The sequence below is a fragment of the Tupaia chinensis genome, unplaced genomic scaffold, assembly GCF_000334495.1.
Source record: "Tupaia chinensis unplaced genomic scaffold, TupChi_1.0 Scaffold000165_1, whole genome shotgun sequence".
NCBI classification, from domain to species: domain Eukaryota; kingdom Metazoa; phylum Chordata; class Mammalia; order Scandentia; family Tupaiidae; genus Tupaia; species Tupaia belangeri.
This window is the reverse complement of record NW_006159639.1, coordinates 32,632-51,313: the sequence shown is the minus strand read 5'-3', so window position 1 is coordinate 51,313 and position 18,682 is coordinate 32,632. Positions and strand designations below refer to the sequence as shown.

At 43.3% G+C, this 18,682-nt stretch overlaps 1 protein-coding gene, 1 long non-coding RNA gene and 2 pseudogenes across 2 annotated transcripts; 2 read left to right on the top strand and 2 right to left on the bottom strand.

Moving 5' to 3' along the window:
• On the top strand, positions 1-878 carry LOC106734631 (uncharacterized). Its single transcript, XR_001370201.2, has 3 exons — positions 1-39; positions 596-635; positions 867-878. It is a non-coding gene; the product is annotated as an uncharacterized LOC106734631 (long non-coding RNA).
• Positions 879-3,045: 2,167 nt separating this feature from the next.
• On the top strand, positions 3,046-9,104 carry ITGB1BP2 (integrin subunit beta 1 binding protein 2). Its single transcript, XM_006146092.3, has 11 exons — positions 3,046-4,510; positions 4,770-4,819; positions 4,907-4,963; positions 5,043-5,188; positions 6,374-6,468; positions 6,579-6,637; positions 6,767-6,837; positions 7,208-7,307; positions 7,760-7,873; positions 8,117-8,179; positions 8,553-9,104. The coding sequence occupies exons 1-11, from the start codon at positions 4,447-4,449 to the stop codon at positions 8,778-8,780; spliced, it is 1,047 nt and encodes a 348-aa protein (XP_006146154.1). The 5' UTR covers positions 3,046-4,446; the 3' UTR covers positions 8,781-9,104.
• Positions 9,105-11,218: 2,114 nt separating this feature from the next.
• Positions 11,219-11,778, bottom strand: LOC114007405 (40S ribosomal protein S8 pseudogene; annotated as a pseudogene).
• Positions 11,779-14,753: 2,975 nt separating this feature from the next.
• On the bottom strand, positions 14,754-15,462 carry LOC106734630 (60S ribosomal protein L35a pseudogene; annotated as a pseudogene).
• Positions 15,463-18,682: the final 3,220 nt, after the last annotated feature.

Genomic DNA, 18,682 nt, shown 5'->3' with positions numbered 1-18,682 from the left:
CGACAGCAGGAAGGATTCAAGGGAACCTTCCCTGATGCGGTATATCTCCCACGTGCCCATGATATACCAGGCCAGTCGTGACATGACAAAACCCACAATGAATTGTCTGCTAGGACACCAGGTTATGACCCATTTTTCTATGCTATGAAAATCCTTTTAGAAAAAAACAAATTCATAGGGAAGAGAGGTAAGGTTTGAAATTCTTCTTGCCTGTTCTTGCCTCACAGGCAATTTAGGAAGAAAAGCCGAGGCTGCTGTTTGCTACTTAGATTTAGTGACCGTAGGGTGAAATATGTCCAGTCTCATATCAGCCTTGGCTAGTCCTTTGCTGTTTTTGTAGTTGTACAGTTGGAGCCCTAGAAGAAATCAACTCTCTTTCTGATCCAAATAGGATACTTTATCTTATGTCCTAGCACCTCTGTGACCTTGAGCTCACTGCACAAGTACCAAGGAACTATTGATGTTCCTCAGCTTGGTTTCAGTACTCGTGGGATGTGTTATCACTGTGTCTATACTTATTTTAGTGTGGACCTCAATGGATTGTGGTAGAATACACTGCTGTTTTGGACTGTCTTGAGTATTTTTTGTTTTTCAGAGAGAGCAGGAGATACGGATGGGTCAGATGGCTATGGGAGGTAAGGTTTTAAGTTAATGGCTCTCATTTCCTTTTTTTGTTGGTCTCTGATGAACTGTTGTAGCTTGTACCTTGTCTAGACTTAAGGAGCTGACATCTCCAGGCTCATCATGTTTGTGGGTCGGGTGGGGGGGGGTCACATTGTGCCTTCATCCAGAGGTTTTGTTTCCTTTGGCAAGGGACTAATAATTAATCATCACCTCCCTGTACTGATTACACTACTCTGCATTAGGTGCCATGGGCATAAACAACAGAGGTGCCATGCCCCCTGCTCCTGTGCCAGCTGGTACCCCAGCTCCTCCAGGACCTGCCACTATGATGCCAGATGGAACCTTGGGATTGGTAATAAGCTGCCTTACAATAACCTCTACATGGTAGTAGTAGTAGTAGGAAGAAGGGCTTTATCTCCACGATCTCTGGGTCTGTCTCAATTTTGCTATAGATAGTCTTTAGGAATACTAGTTTCCGTTAAATGTGACCTCAAGGTCTTTATTTTTGAAACTTGAACAAATTCAATGTCAGACTGTACTTTTAGGATAGGAATTAAGTAAATACCTTTGTCTACTGGCCAGTCAGTTCAGTTGATGCTGGGTTAGTATGAATGGATTGATCTGGTTCTAGGAGGAGAGGGAGGTCAGTGTAGGCTATACCTGATCACATAAAGTAGATGTGAATCCATAGATTTCATGATCCTGACTGTGTTTTGGTTCTGGTGTCAAATTGTTTTCTGGAGAGGTTTTCGCTATAGGGTGCGTGCGCTCGCCAGCCAGACAGAGACAGACAGAGACAGAAAGCGAGAAATCACCCCCCAGGGGGGATGGTCACACCGCAATCCCTTCTCCTCCATTCTCCTCTCGGGATCTTGGGCACGCACGCACACGCGCCCGGCATGAGTTCTAAGCCACCGGGTCTGGGACGCAAACCGCGGTCGACTATGTGGGAGTCTAGCAACATAGCCATTACGCTAACTGCTGGTTCCCATAGTGTCAAATTGTTAACACCCAAGTTGAATAGGCTTAAGGTTGCTGAAGAGTGCTATCCTGCAGTTGTCCAGATATCTAGCTCAGGAAAATGGTCTTAGCTAGGACTTAATCCAATGTAGGGATTTAATATGTGATGATCACTTAGTCAGTAGTGAAGAATGTGGATTAAAAGTTAAAAGATGGAGCCAGCAGGTGGCATGGTGGTTGAGGCACTATATTCCAACATGGCTAGCTGTAACTTAAGTTAAAAGATAATGGACCAGACGGTGGTATGGTGGTTAAGGTGGCTTAGATAGATCCCTTATGCCTGGCTCTGCAATTCTATTCCTGAACCTGGTAGCTTGAAAAACATGTGAATAGATGCCCCAGATCTCAAGAGGGCAATGGAGTTAAAGGGATTGCGGCATAATCATCCACCCAAGAGGTGCCTTTTCACCTTTTCTCTTTCTGGAGAATACCTGCACTCTATAGTTTGGGCTGGCTTAGTGACCTTGTGGTTAAAGTACCTGATCCCAGAACCAGCAGATGACGTAGTGGTTGCATTGCTGGACTCCTGGACCCGGTGTCTTGAAACTCAAGCCAGATATATGTGCATGTGTGTCCAAGATCCCAGGAGGAAAACTAAGAGAGGGGATTGCAGAGTGGCTATATTCCCACCCCTGCCCCACCCCGCAGGGGACAACTTCTCACTTTCTGTCTCTCTCTCTGGCAAGCTAACACGCCCTGTAGCAAAAATCTCTTTTTTAAAAAAAAAAAAGCAGTTGGATCCCACCTGACTGACCACGCCAGTTGAGTCCTGGATCTGGTGGCTTGAGTAACATGCCAGGCACATGTGTGTGTGTCCAGAGTCCTACAAAAGAGAGATAAAGAAGGGATTGTGGTGTGGCCATTTCCCATGGGGGATCGCCCCCCCCCCCCCCCAGAAAGTGCACATACCATCTAACAAAAGGAGGGAAGTCAGCAGGTGGTTGGGGTAGTTAAGGTGCTGGACTCCCACATGGTGGACTGTGTTCAAGTTCCGGACCTGGTGGTTTATGCTTGCTCTCTCTCTGTTGAACACATGAGCCCTGTAGCAAAATAAGGAATAATAGTGGTAAATATAAATTTAAAAAATTAAAAAGGGTGTTTAAAAAGATGAATGGGTGAATCCCGAACTCAGACAGCCTTCCTGTCAACTACGCAAATTGTTGAAAAGCAAATGCCCAGCACACAACTCATGCATAAACCTTTTCAATTAAAAAAAAAGAAAGAAAGAAAAAGAAAAAGCTGACCTGGGAATCAGTCTTGATTATCCATGTGGCTTCTTGCATTGTGGTGCAGTGTGAAAAAAAAAAAAAAGAAAAACAACCTTCTCAATTCAGCCCTTCCTACCAATTATTCTGTGATATACCATCTGCTAGCAAAGACCAGTCACTTTCTTCCATAGGAATTCCTCCCAATAGTTAGGTCTTTCCTGCCTGTACTACTCTAGGGAGTAATACTGGAGGCAGAGGGCAAGGGAGGGGTGGTATTTAACAAATCAGTTCTGTGTGGTATATTGTTTAATCAATCTCTATGTGGTACATTCCTAAGTATCAGATATGATTGTTATGATTGTTGAGGGCCTGGGGGAACCATGGCAGAATGGATCCAGCTAAAGCCCCATTAATCTTGATCATTCCGTTTTTGCCCATCATGTTATAGTTGCTTTCTCATCCACACTCCCTAACCCCAGCAACACAGCCACATGTACCACAAAATCCAAGCATCCCCCCAATGACCTTAGCCCTATTGCTCCATTTGCTCCCAGGTGAGAATTCAGGCAAATGTCCACAGAGGTCACAGCGTACATACGGTTCTGTTATCCCATATATGACCCCTTCTTGTCCTAAGGAAGACATTTTCTCTTAGAGATTTTCATTTTAGTATATCTTTAAAAAAAAAAAATCTTGTGTTAACTTGCCTCTATTTTTCCCCTGGGTAAGGACAACCCAGGAAAGGCCCCTTTGTGTCTGAGATGTTGCTGTTCACAGCTTTTCTTGATAGGCCTAGTACAATCGTGGGAACAGGGTTGCTGTAATATGAAAGTCTGACAGTAGCTCTTAGCCTTGCCTATCTTAAGTAGTTACGCTGTGCTTTTTTTTTTTTTATTGGTGTACCATGTTTGATTTGTTCTGATATCTTACATTTGGAGTTTTTTCTGAGAAATGGAGCAGTAATGCAGCATCAAGTTATTAAAATACATTTTAAGCCTTTTAATTTTCTGTGCTATTTTTGAAGGGGGGAAGGAATTCTAATCATTTTATGAGCCTTTTCATTGAGATATTGGTCATCCATCAAGGCAAACATGGGGAGGGGATGGGGGTGCGTTGCACCCTTTGGTTGAAGTTGGCAAAGATCAATGTGTTGGTATTACATGGAACTAACAGCAGTGAAAGGGATAAAATGGGCTGAAGGGATTGGGGTTCTCATTGAGCTTGGGGTGGGGGGCTAGCTCAAAATTGGTATTCATTTGTGAGCAGCTGCTGGTATGTCAGAGGCTTGGAATTGGCATGGCAAATCTAAAACTGTCTCACCAGTGGTTAGCTGACCTCACCCAAGTTCCAAAGCCCTACTCTGCTTGATCCTTCTTCCCTGAGCCTCAGAGCTGAAATGCTCCTGAGCTCTTTCCTATTGGCTGGGAAGACCAGTTGAAGTTCCCTTGCCCATGTTAGGAGGTGTACGCCTCCTGAACTAAAGATAGAAACAGCTGGCCCTTCTAGGCAGCTAAAAGCCTCCAGACCAAGAGGTGTTTCCCACTCAGCAGTCAGACTCCTTGAAATACCCTTTCAGTAATCTACCAACGCCTCCATGTCTCTGCTTTGCCATAACAAAGGCTGTGGGCAACACTTTGACCCCACTACCAACCTTCCTGGTGAGTGAATATTCCTGACCTAGCCAGGTACTCTGGGTGGTGAAGGGTGGTCAGGTGTGGGGCTGTCTGTTAAAGGAACAGGGAAAGAAACCTTGGATCTATTCTAGTGTAATTGGCCTGGGTAATCTTAAACCTTTGCTGATTTTTTTCCCCTTGTTTACATTATATGGGAAGAAACCATAAAAAACCTGGGGATAAAGGTGAGAAGTGATTGGCATAATCACCCTTTCTTCCTTGATCCTTCTACTGGTATCCACAGATTCCTGTTGCCATCACCCCGGGGTCCCAATCTTCCATGATGCACTTAAGGTGAGGAGTAGGTGAGGGGATAGTGAGATCGTTTCCCATAGGAAATATACCCAAGAATCTAGGCTGATCTGGGTCTCTTGTTATCAGGGCTGGTCTTGCTGCCGAAAGCGAACTGTAGATTTCTCTGAGTTCTTAAATATCAAGGTAAATCCTTTACATCCTTGGATTCTTCCCCCTAGTAGAAGGGTTTGATTCCTAATCCTTATTTCCTTATCTATGCTAGGGCTGTACTATGGGACCACACTGTGCTGAGAAACTTCCTGAGGCCCATCAACCTGAGGGCCCAGCTACAAGCCGTTCACTCCAGGAACAAAAACCTCTGAATACAATTCCAAAGTCAGCAGAGACCTTGCGCCGGGAAAGGCCCAAGTAAAGAGAAGGCCCCTCGGTTTTTCCTACATTTGTGCAGCTTCCTAGGAGTGATTTATGAGTCATTGGGATCTGGGAACTAGGGGCCAGAGACGTAAGGACCAGGCGTCACAGTTCGGATAGTATAAATTCTGTATCTTAGGAGAAATCTGTGTCTGGAAATAGTTTTTCTCTAAGGGGGTATAAGATGATGGGATAATCTTGACTCAACAAAGTAGTCCCTCACAAATATATATTTGGTACACAACGCAAGGAGGACACTTGAGGATGACTCGCCTTTTTTTTTTCCCCCCCCCTTCTGGAAAAGAGCTTTAAGATAAATCTTACATCAAGAAAAGGATGTGACTAGGCCAGCAGGTGATGTGAAGGTTAAGGCACTGGATCCCACATATCCAACTCTGTGGTTCGAGTCCCAGGCTCAGTGACTTGGAAACAAGCCCAGTTTGGTTGCTTTTTTTTTTTTTTTTTTCCTTTTTTTTTTTTTGGAGAGGTTTTTGCTATAGGGCACGTGCGCTTGCCAGACAGAGAGAGAGAGACATAGAGACAGAAAGTGAGAAATCACCCCCAAGGGGGATGGTCACGCCACAATCCCTTCTCCATTCTCTCGGGATCTTGGGCACGCACGCACACACACCAGGCGTGAGTTTTAAGCCACCGGGTCCGGTACGCGAACTGCGGTCGACTACGTGGGAGTCCAGCGACAGCCATTACGCTAACTGCTGGTTCCCTGGGGGTTGCTTTTTCACTTTCATCTCTCCATCTCTGTCTTTCTGGCAAGTTTATGTGCCCTGTGGCAATAATCTGAAAGGAAGAGAAAAAGGATGTAGTGTCGGAAGCCAGGAGACTGCAGAGAATGAATAAATTCTGTGAGAATAATAGGCATAAGAGAAAAACATGATAGTAGGTCCACAGAGGAAGAAGAGGAAATGATGCAATCCTGCAGACATGATGTGGTTAGATTTAATCAGAACAAGTAGATGGGTACGTGACGCTCTGGGGATTTCCCCCAAGGTTCAGGGATTTGGTATGTCCACAGAGATGATAATTGACAATGGGATTGCTCCCCAACGTCTCCATCTCTGCTTTACTTTGATCCGACTTGAATCTGTTAGCATGGGTATGATTGTTGGAGCTGGCAATCATGGTTAATAGGTCAGAACTAAATCAACTACCCATGACCCCTAGGTCAGAGTTGCCTCTGAAGCTGCTGCCACTAAGTATATCCCAAGCCCTGGAAATGGCATTGGAACAGAAGGAACTAGACCAGGAACCTGGGGCAGGTAGGTGGGTCCTTAGGAGGACAGGCCTTCACAGACTGAAATTTAGTAGAATGAGCAATGGGTGGGTGGGAGGAATGGATTAGGTTCCTGACTCTGTTTCCCTTAACCAGGACTTGATAGTAGTCTGATTCGGACTGGTTCCAGCTGCCAGAACCCAGGATGTGATGCTGTGAGTGAGAATCTTGGGGAGATCAAGCATGTGTCTGAGAGAGGCTACATTTGAGGGATGAGTAGATGTAGATATGAAGCTTAGTGGGATATACCTTGGAATGACCTGATTCTCCTTTATCTTTCCTAGGTTTACCAAGGTCCTGAGAGTGATGCTTCTCCATGTACCTACCATCCAGGAGCACCTCGATTCCACGAGGGGTGAGGGAAGGGACTAGATAGGCTGTGAGACAGGTTTTGCCTAGTATTTATCATAAGATGGGAGTGGGACCTTGAAGAGAGGGGTGATTCAACTGGATATTTTTTTTTTTGAGAGAGATTTTTTACTATAGGGCATGTGCGCTTGCCGGAGAGACAGAAGAAAGCGATAAATCACAACCCAGGGAGCGGCCACTCCACAATCCCTTCTCCTCCATTCTCTTGGGATTTTGAGCATGTATGCACATGCACCCTATATGAATTTTAAGCCTCCAGGTTCCAGACTTGAACCACAATCAATTACACCACAGTCCAGCGACATAACAATTATGCCATCTGTTGGTCTCTCAACTGAATCATCTTTCTACCTCAGGATGAAGTCTTGGAGCTGTTGTGGCATCCAGACCCTGGATTTTGGGGCATTCCTAGCACAGCCAGGATGTAGAGTTGGTAGACATGACTGGGGGAAGCAGGTAAGCCCTAATTTGCCTGACTCTTGATTAGAACCAACCTCCTGTATCTCATGGCCAAGCTCCCTATATTTTCCATTTAACACAAACCAAGTAGGATTTTGTTTCTTATCCCTCAACAGCCCAGAGGCTTTGCAAGATGAGGTACTGTCAATGTTTCTGTGACTCTTGTCTCTGCTCTATAGGCACAATGAAAATTACTCTTGGGTTAAGACTATTTTATTAAGAATTATTTTATTTAACCTTATTTTATTTACTTTAATTTCACCAGACAGGGACAGAGTGAGTGAGTGAGTGAGAGAGAGAGAGAGAGAGAGAGAGAGAGAGGAAGCAAGCCACTAGGTCTGGGACTCAAACCACGGTCAGCCTTGTGGGAATCCAGCACCCCAACCACCACATCACCTGCTGTTCCCAAGAGTTTATTCTTACACCCATATTTCACATCTTCTCTTTAGCTTCCAGCATCTTGCCGCCATGATTGGCACCAGACAGATTCCTTAGTAGTGGTGACTGTATATGGCCAGATTCCGCTTCCTGCATTCAACTGGGTGAAGGCCAGTCAAACTGAGGTGAGGAATGATCTGATGCTGGATGGGAGGTTAGCGAATCGTGTGATATTACAACCTTACCTGCAGAGTAGCTGTATGTAGTTAACCTGTAGGCTCCATTTTGTATCCTGAGAGAAAGGGAGAGCTACTAGGTCAGGGTTGTGTGCCTGGCCTGTGGATCACACCTCTGGCCTGGTTTTCTGTTGGAATGACTTGTTCAGACCTTCTGAGATTGTCACTACCCCTATAATTCTTTTCTCTCAGCTTCATGTCCACATTGTCTTTGATGGTAACCGTGTGTTCCAAGCACAGATGAAGCTCTGGGGGGTAAGTGAAGAGAAGTGGGCACAGGAGGGGGAGGCAGATGGGGTGAAAGAAGAACTAGACTGGAATGAATAGGGGGTTTCTTGAGGGAAGGAGTTTTAGTGGGAAAGTGGAGGATTTCTCTTCATTTGCTTTCATATTCTCTCTCCCTATCCTTCCTCCTCCTTGTCCTTCCCTCTACTGTCTTATCCCTTTCTCTCTCTTATTTCTTTCCCCTCCCTTCTCTCTCCCCCCCCTTATTATATTGTCTTATTCCCCCTTTTTTCCAATTTTTCATTTAATCTTTTCTCTCATTTATCACTTTACCCCAACCCCAATCCCTTTGATTTCATCATCGTCTTTCTTCTGTGTTCCTCTATCTTTCCCACTTCCTCAGGTCATAAACGTGGAGCAGAGCTCCGTCTCCTTGATGCCATCTCGGGTTGAAATCTCCCTGGTCAAGGCTGACCCAGGATCCTGGGCACAGCTGGAGCACCCCGATGCTCTAGCTGAGAAGACTAGGGCAGGGGTTGTGTTAGAGATGGATGAGGAAGAATCTGAGGATTCAGATGATGATCTGAGCTGGACAGAGGAGGAGGAAGAAGAGGAAGCAATGGGAGAATAGTGGCACCAGACAGCTGAGTGTCTAGATAGGACCTCAGTGACTCACTTAGAATCTCAGAGACCAGGATATGGTTGGCCATGTGGTGTCATTGAACAGCAGGAGGCTGAAGGAGGGAGCAAAACTACCTAAACTATGCTGTTTTTTCCCTTAATAATAAACCTTATATTCTGCAGTTTCACATAGTGTCATTCTCTCACCTCACTATCTAAGAATATACGAATCCCCCCAACTTCTCTGTGTGTTTCACACAGGTGTGAAAATAAGCACATTCTCATTCAACCTATTCTTCACAACCACCAGATATTTACTGAGTACTTCCTATGTGCTCAGTTGTTTTAGGTAGTTTGGAGAGATGTGTGAAATAGAAGACTTAGTCATTCCTCTCAAGAGATACAGTGTGGCTGACAAGTCAGGCTAATCTACATGAAATAATAATAAACACAATTAGGTAATTTAATTGAGCACTAAATTATGCAGTACAATTTTCAAGAACTGTAGGTGTTAAAAGAATAAAGAAGTTAATGTGGAGTATATAGGAAAAAGGGGAGGCTCCATGGAAGAAGTACGTTTTTCACAGCCTAATTGAGATACAATTCACCAATTTTAATTAATTATTAGAATTATTTATTATTATTGTTACTTTTTTCTTTTTTTAAAGAATTATTTTATTTAACTTTATTTATTTTAATTTGATTGGGAGGGGGCTGGAGAGAGAGAGAGAAAGCCGCCAGGTCCAGGACTTGAACCATGGGTGGCCATGTTGGGAGTCCAGCATCCTTGTGGGAGGCCGAGCATCTTTAGCCACCACACCACCTGCCAGCCCCATTTTTTTCTATTAGTGAGATTTTTGCTACAGGGCATGTGTTCTCGCTGAAGAAACAGAAAGAGACAGACAAAAAGTGAGAAATCACTTCTTGAGGGGATGACCACATCGCAATCCCTTCTCCTCTATTCTCTCGGGATTTTGAGCATGCACGCACATGTGCTTGGTGTGAGTTTGAAGCCACTGGGTCCCGGACGCAGTCCACAGTTGACTACGTGGAAGTCCAGTGATGTAACCATTATGCCCTCTGTTCATCCCATTATTGTTTCTTTTTTCTTTCTTTCTTTCTTTCTTTCTTTCTTTCTTTTTTTTAAAGAATTATTTATTTAATTTTATTTATTCATTCATTTTATTTATTTACTTATTTTAATTTGATCAGAAAGACACAGAGAGAGAGAGTGAAAGAGGGAAAGTGAGAAAGCAAGCCACCCGGTCTGAGACTCAAACCGTGGTTGGCCATGTGGGAATCCAGCGCCCTTATCCACCACGCCACTTGCCGGCCCTCTTTTTTCTTTCTTTTGATATAGGGCAGGTATGCTCACCAGAGATGGGGGTAGGAGTCAGGGGGCTGGGGGAGAATGAGAAAGCAAGCCTCCAGGTCTGGGACTCTTACCATGGTCAGCAATGTGGGAGTCCAATGTCTTCACCACCATACCACCTGCTGGCCCCAATTCAATTCAAAGTGTAAAGTTCAGTGCCTTTTTTTTTTTCCTTTTAATTGCTAGAGGGCAATTGTCAGAGAAAGAGAGAAAGCACCCCTAGTGGAGTGTGGTCATGCTGCAGTCCTTTTTGCTCTATTTGTCCAACCTGTCAGGACCTTGGGCTTGCATACACATGTGCCCAGTGTGTTTTTCACACTGCTGGGCCAGGACTTGAACCTCAGCTGGCCATGTGGGATCCAGTTCCCTCAACTGCTAGGCTAGGGGGCTGGTCCCAGTGTTATTTTACTGTATATAGAGTTGTACAAAAATAATCAATTTTAGGACATTTTTATCACTCCACAAAGAAATCCCATACCCACTAGCAGTCATTCTTAAACCCAGAGTCCCAGGCAGTCACTAATCTACTTTCTACCTTTATAAATTGACCTATTCTGGACATTTAACATAAATGTAGTAACACACTATGTGACCTTTTGTGGTTGGCTTCTTTTATTTAGCCTAATGTTTTCAAAGTTCACCCATGTGTTGCATGTATGACTACCTCATTCCTTTTTATAGGCAAATAATATTCTGGTGTGTGGTTATACCACATTTATCTATTCATCATTGAAGTACATTTGGGTTATTTCCACCTTTTCTTGCTATTATGAATAATGCTGCTATAAACAGTTGTGTGTGCAAGTTTTTCTGTGAACATAGGGGTTTTTTTGTTTCTCTCAGGTATATACCTAGGAATATAATTATGATAGCAAACGGTTTACATTAACCCTTTGAGGAATTGCCAGACTATTTTCCAAATGGCTACACCATTTTACATTTCTACCAGCAGTGGAAGATGGTTCCAATTTCTCCATATTCTCACCGACCTTGCTGTTATGTCTTTTTGTGGGGAGAGGAACAATAAACACACTAGTACATGAGCAAAGACAGGAAAGAAGCTTTATTTGCCTTTTTCAGGCCTTGATTTTCTTCAGCTAGAACTCTAGCTCCTTGACCTTGAGCACATAGCCATCTTCTTGGTCACAGGGGCCTTATCTTGATGCAGTGCATGCAAGAAGTTTGCCCTGTTGGAACTGCTCCTCCAGGAAACTCCTGATTTTGACATTCTTTTCCCTCTGATCATACTTCTTCTGAATTTTCTTCGGTTACTGTTTGTTTAAAATCTCTTCCTTCTCAGGAGTCATCGTCGGTATGGTGTACTGCCAATGAACACAAAGTAGTTCTTCACCAGGGTCTTGGTTTGGACCAGCTCATTATTGGATGGATTGTAGATAACATCTTCATTTTGCGTGTATAACTCTGAGCCCCAGGAAAAGTTCCCCATATCCAGTATCAGGGTTCAGTATTTCTTGCTACCTCCCTGCTCATGGACTGTGTATATTCCGGGATGTGGGGGACAAATCTTAGTGTTGGCAGCAGGGTATTCCAGCTTATACTTCTACTTCTTGTGGTAGGGCTTTCTCTTGCCTCTAGTCTTTTGGCACTTGTGCCAGTTGTCCTGAGAGGTACCCATTGCTCGGTGCCTGCTGGAAAGAGCTTATAAGTCTTTTTTATTTTAGCCATACTACTAGGTATGAAGTATCTCAATATGTCTGTGTATTTTTTTAAGAGATTTATGCTATGGTGTGTATGTGTACTTGCCAGAGACACAGAAACAGAGAGAGAGAGAGAAACCACTCCCCCAGGGGGGATAGGACACACCACAGTCCTGGTCTCCATTCTCTTAGGATTTTGGACAGCCACGCACACATGCCTGGCATGAGTTTCAAGCAACCGGGTCTGGGACTTGAACCACAGTCGACAATGTGGGAGTCCAGCACCACAACCTAGTTTTGATTTGTATTTCTCTAATAGAGAATGATGGTTTTGATTTGTATTTCTATAATAGTGAATGATTTTGAACACTTTTATATATGCTTATTTGCTATTCTTATCTTAGAGAAATACCTATTTAAAATACTTTGCCTGTTGTCATTCTTCTTTTTTTTTGCTGTAGGCATGTACTTGCCAAAGGTGACAGAGAAAGTTGAGAAATCACTCCTGGGGGGATGGCCATGCCACAGTCCCTTCTCTATTCTCTTCTCAGAATTTTAGGCATGCATGCACACGTATCTGGCTTGTTTTTCAAGCTGCTAGTTCTGAGACTCGAGCCACGCTGTAGGTCTTGTCATATCCAGCTGCCTTAACTTCATGACACCTGCTGGTCCCAGCCCATTTGTTAATGGAGTTGTCTTTTTATTGTTGAGTTGTAAGAGTTCTTTATATATTCTAGAAATAAGTCACTTGTTAGATATATGGTTTGCAAATATCTTCTCCCATTTTATAAGTTATCTTTCCAGATCTTTTAAGCTATCTTTTGATATACAGAAATTTAATTTTGGAGAAGTCCAATTTATCTATTTTTTCTTAGGCTGCTTGTGCCTTTGATGTCATATCTAACAAATCATTACTAAATCCAAATCAACCAAGATTTACCCCTATGTTTTCTAAGAGTTTTATAGTTTTATTCTTACATCAAGGTCTTTGATTTACTTGGAGTTAATTTTTGTATGTGGTGTGAACTTTTTAGTTTTTGCAATAGAGTGCATGTGCTTGCTGGAGAGAGGCACAGAGAGAGAGGGAAAATGAGAAAGTACCCTCCAGGCAGGATGGCCACACCATAGTATCCTCTCCTCCATTCTCCTCTTGGGATTCCGGGCATGCACACCCACATGCCTGACATGATTTTCAAGCCCCCAGATCTGAGATTCAGACCATATAGTTGGCCATGTAAGATCCAGCCACCTTAGTGATGATGCCACTGGCTGCCACTCTGTGGTGTGAACATTATGCTTTTGAATATAGATGTACAGTTGTCCAAGCACCATTTGTTGAAACTTTTTCCTCATTAAATTGTCTTGACAGCCTCAATGAAAATTAATTGACCATAAATGTGAGGGTTAAGAAGTACATTTGAGGACCATTCCATAGACTTGTGCTTAAGGGAGCTAGATCCCACAAGACTGTCAGAGTAGTTCAATCTCAGACCTAGAGGCTTGAGAAACATGCTGTGTACATGCCCCAAATCCCAACAGGATGGAAAAATGGAGGGGAAGTGATTGCTATGTTACCATGTTCCATGGAGGGTTCTCTCTCTCTCTCTCTCTCTCTCTCTGTCTTTCTCTGATGAGAGCATGTACCCTCTGGGAGAAATTTCCTTTTTTTTTTTTTTAAGAGGTTTTTGCCTTAGGACGTGTGTTCTTTCCAGAGAGAGACAGTGATAGAGACAATAAGTGAGAATTCACCCCCCAAGGAAGGATGGCCACACTGCAATCCCTTCTCCTCCATTCTCTTCTCAGGATCTTGGGCACACATGCGCACGTGCCCAGTATGAATTTCAAGCCACCGGGTCTGGGACTAGAACCATAGTCAACCATGTGGGAGTTCAATGATGTAACTGCTACACTATCTGCTGGCCCCTGACAGAAATTTTAAAAGGAAGGAAGAAATGCATTTTGAATAGAAATTTGAATAATGAGAAATTTGGATGGTATGAAAGAGTAGAGAGAACCAGAGTAGAGCAGAAAGTATTTTACTTTTGTGTTTTATCTTATAATCTGAAAGTAATAAATTATCAGTGTTAAAAAAAAAAAAACAACTCAGTGAGGAAGTATGTAAATGTTTCTTGGGTAATGCTGTGTATAGAAAGTTAGATTCCACATGGCTAACTATGGGTTATGTCCTGGCCCTGGCAGCTTTAAAAACACTCCAGGCACATATGTATGCACAGCCAAAATCCTGATGGAATGGGGAAATGGGAGAAAAGAGATTACAGTGGGACCTTGTTGAAGGGTGGGGGGTGGCTTTCTTTCTGTGGTGAACCCTCTGGCAATTAAAAACGTAAATAATTCTCTTCGGACTTTGTCCAAGCTTAGTCGCTTCACTGTTTGTAATCCCTGCTAACATTTCAGAGGGTATGTTTAAGAGAGGATGAAAAGTTAAGTGGAGTGTAGCTAGATGGAGAGGAGCCTAAAATTCTAGGTCATTTGTTTATTGTTTCACTATAGAGCATGTACATTCACAGGAGAGAGAGAGAAGTGAAAAATCACTCCCCAGGGGGATGGCCATGCCACAATCCCTTCTCCTTTTGGGAATTAGGGCACGCATATGCACGCACACATGTCCAGTGTGTGTTCCAATGCTGAGTCCGGGACTTCAGTCGTGGAGTCAACCATGTGGGATCTAGCTACCTTAACTTCCACACCACCTGCCAACCCATTAGGTCAAGGTTTTTTCTTTTATGTTTTGCCATAGGGCATGTATGCTTGCTGGAGATAGACAGTGAGAGGGAAGGTAAGAAATCATCCCCTAGTGGAGACTGCCATACCACAGCTCCTTCTCTTCCATTCTCCTTTTGGGATTTTGGGCACACATGCACATGTGCCTGGGGTATTTTTCAAGCTACTGGGTCTGGAATTCAAACCCCACAGTTGGCCACGTGGGATCCAGCTATCTTAAACTCCATACCACCTGGTAAACATGATCTTAAAAGAGAATAAAGGGCTAGTGATGTGGTAGGTAAGGTGGTTGGATCCTACATCACCAGCTACATGGTCCCTGCATTTTGAAAAGAACGCCAGGCAAGTGTGTGTGCATGCCGAAAATCCTGAAAGGCAAAACAGAGGAGAAGGGATTAATAGCATGACCACACCACGGAGGGACTGTTTTCTCACTTTCTCTTTCTCTCGAGCACATTCCACCCTCTGGAGAATTTTAAAAAAGAGAATTAAACGTTCTAAACTTTTTTTTTTCTTACAACACAAATCCATTTTTATTCATTTACTTTTCGTTATTTTAAATCCTTGGGAGTACAGCATCACACGGATTCTGTGTTCAATGTCCTTAACAGGAAGGTTGCTTTGGAATTTGGCTCAAACCATGCCACTGTTTCCATGGGCTCGGGTAACTTTTCCCCAGATTACTCTGGTTTTATTTGGTTTGCCACCAGGAGTCACTGTGTTGTTTTTTGCTTTGTACACATAGGCACACCTCTTGCCTAAATAGAATTGCGTTTCATCTCGTGCATAAACGCATTCAATTTTAAGACGGGCTGTGTGTTCCTTTTGGTTCCTAAGACCCCGCTTATAGCCAACAAAAATGGCCTTGGACCACAGCCTTCCAGACATAGTTGTCTTTTAGAAGTCCTGTTCCTAGCGGGCCTTGATTATTTGTCCCAACTTTTTTTTTTAAAGTTTTAGTTTTGCTACAGGGTGTACGTGTTTGCTGGAGAGAGACAAGAGAAGGAAAGTAAGACAGCAGCCTCCAAAGGGGCTGGCCACATTGCAGTCCTCTCTACTGCATTCTCATCTTGGGATTCCAGACATGCACACACATGTGCCCAGCGTGTTCCACAAGCCTCTGGGTCTGGGACTTGAACTGCACAGTCAGCCATATGGGAATTCAGCTGCCTTAACCACCATACCACCAGCTGGCCCAAACTTTCTTTTTAAATGAAGATATGAGTGATCTCTGTTTTGAGCCTCTCTTGAGTCAGATTTATTCCCTCAGCAGAGTACCAGCAGTCAGGGAAATTTAAACGTTCTAAGAAACATGAAACAAAGAAGCTCACCAAATGGGTAACCTCGAGTTCATTTCATAGCACCCTTGCCTCAGTTCAGCTTCAGGAAACATAGGATCTCATTGGGAGCTAGGAGTGCAATGAGATGGGAAAACAGTCCTGGTAGTCAAGTACATGAGAGATTACAGCTTTCATAGCTGCAAATCTGGAGATTGAGGAAGGGTTAGGGGATATTATGGAATAGGATCCAAGGATAGGACCTCTACCTCTCAGAGAAGTTTGATCAGAGGTAAAAGGGTTTCATGGAATTCTAGAATATTCAGAAATTCTCCCTCTGCTCTCTGCTCCCATTCTATGGATTTCCAGTGTAAATAAAGTTTCCCCTTTCAACTAAACCCTTCAGAGTTCTTTCTAATCCTGGCAGTGATTTACCCTTAATGCCATTTTTCTGTGGATGAGTTGACAAAGGGGCTTTGGTGACACTTTTAAAAATGTACAGGAAAAAGGGACCAGCAGTTGACATATTGGCTATGTCGCTGGACTCTCATGTACTCGATCGTGGTTTGAGTCCTGGACCCAGTGGCTTAAACTCACGCCAGGTGCGTGTTTGTGCGTGCCCAAGATCCCAAGAGGAGAATGGAGGAGAAAGGATTATGGCGAGGCCATCCCCCCTGGGGGGTGATTTCTCACTTTCTGTCTCTCTTTCTCTCTCTGTCTCTGTCTTTTTGGCAAGCGGATACGCCCTTTAGCAAAAGCCTCTCCCAAAAAAAAAAAAAGTACAAAAAAAAATACAGAAAGGTAAATGAGGTACATTCATCTTCTTTTTAAAAGAATTATTTATTTAATTCCATTTGTTATTATTATTATTTTTAATTTGACCAGACAGAGACAGAGAAAGGGAAAGGGAGAAAGCAAGTCACCAGGTCCAGGACTCGAACTGTAGTGAACCATGTGGGAATCCAGTGCCTTTAACTACCACACCACCTGCTGACCCCAAGGTACATTCATCTTTAATGTACAACTTTTTCATATCTTATCAAAACTGGGAAACTGGCAACTACAGAAATCTTGAAGAGAACAGAGGTCAGAAATCGAAAAGCACGTAACCCTTTTTTGCATATAAACTTGATATATAAAATTTCAAGTTTATGGGGCCAGCAGGTGGCATAGTGGTTAAAGTGTTAAGTCCCACATGACCGGCTCCACAGTTCTAGTCCTGGACCCAGTGGCTTGAAAATCATGCCAGCGCGGGGACCAGTAGATGATGTAATAGTTACATCGCTGGACTCACATTAGCCACTAGTTACACGTGCCTATTAAAATTAAATTTAAGGGAACCAGCAGTTAGCGTAATGGCTATGTCACTGGCCTCCCACGTAGTCGACTGCAGTTCGCGTCCCGGACCCAGTGGCTTAAAACTCACGCCGGGCTCGTGTGCGTGTGTTCCCAAGATCCCGAGAGGAGAATGGAGGAGAAGGGATTGCGGCGTGACCATCCCCCCTGGGGGGCGATTTCTCGCTTTCTGTCTCTATGTCTCTCTCTCTGTCTGTCTGGCAAGCGCACGTGCCCTATAGCGAAAACCTCTCCAAAATAAATTAATTAATTAATTAAATAAAATGAAATAAAGTAGGGTACTAATTCATTTTACATAGCCCAAACCTAACATGAGAAATTTTCAAGCAGGTGTATAACATGAATAGCAACAATAGCTACCATTTCTGATACAAACATGCCAGGCACTACAATTAAATGTTTTGCATGAATTACCTCATTTAATCCCTGACTTCCTACCATCAAATTACATTTCCTCACATAAACTCAAATCTCCTACTTGCTTCTTCATTTCTCATTTATTTCCACTATACATTTTTTTTTCTTCTAGTGCCACAAAGTATATACATGCTCTTCCCAGAGATAGAGCATCCTCCAGTGGGACATAGTCATGTTACAACCCACTTTCCTTCATTCCCGTCAGGATCCTGGACCTGTGTACATACATGCCTGATGTGTTTTTCAAGCTTTTGGACCTGGGATTCAAACCATGCTTGGCCATGCCATGGCTTCTCTGACCCATCATTCCTCTTTGTTCTCCTACTTCTGTGGCCATTCCTTTTGGATTCCATTGAGGGCTCCTCCTTTTCTGCCTGGCCATTCAGTGATAAAAATCCCTCAGGATTCAGTACTAGGGTTGCTCTCTTCTTAAATGAGAAATCTTCAAAAAGTTCATAGAAAATGCATATTTTGGGCTAACTCTGGGGCACACTGGTAATACACTACTAAAAGAGAAGCTGGATCCCATGTGATGACCATAGTTCAGTCCTTGGCCTGGTCAGCATAAAACACTACACATGTGCGGGTGCCCAAGACCCAGAGTACTAGAGGGAGGATATGGTGGTATGACCAGACTTGTCATAAGAGTGCTCCTCTCTCTCTTCTCTCACCCTCATCCCCTCACTTGTGTGCACACACATGATCATGAAAAAAAATGAGTACTATGAAAAACTATGCATGAATTTCAAGGGTGTTTTTTGCGGCAAAATAAACTTACAGTTTAATTCCATTTTTCCACAAACTTTTTAAAGTACCTTCATAAAATTCTCTTCTAGACATTCAGGAATGTTCATGACTTCCATTCATATACAGATGACACATACGTTTTTGTCTCTAGACCTTATCTTTCCTCTGAGGTACAGATTAGTAAGTACTATGTAAGTGTTTGCTGTTATGATTACTACTACAATTTATCTTCACCAAAAGTTTGTACCTTAGCCTGTGAGAAAAGTTACAGTGGGTTTTTGTTTTTTGTTTTTTATTTTTTATTTTTTGGAGAGGTTTTCGCTATAGGGCATGTGCAATCCCC

Coding starts and splice junctions, on each gene's coding strand:
- ITGB1BP2 (XM_006146092.3), top strand. CDS start 4,447: ATGTCTCTGCTTTGCCATAACAAAGGCTGTGGGCAACACTTTGACCCC. Junction 4,964..5,042: donor CTGAGTTCTTAAATATCAAG/GTAAATCCTTTA, acceptor TATCTATGCTAG/GGCTGTACTATGGGACCACA. Junction 7,874..8,116: donor TGAAGGCCAGTCAAACTGAG/GTGAGGAATGAT, acceptor CTTTTCTCTCAG/CTTCATGTCCACATTGTCTT.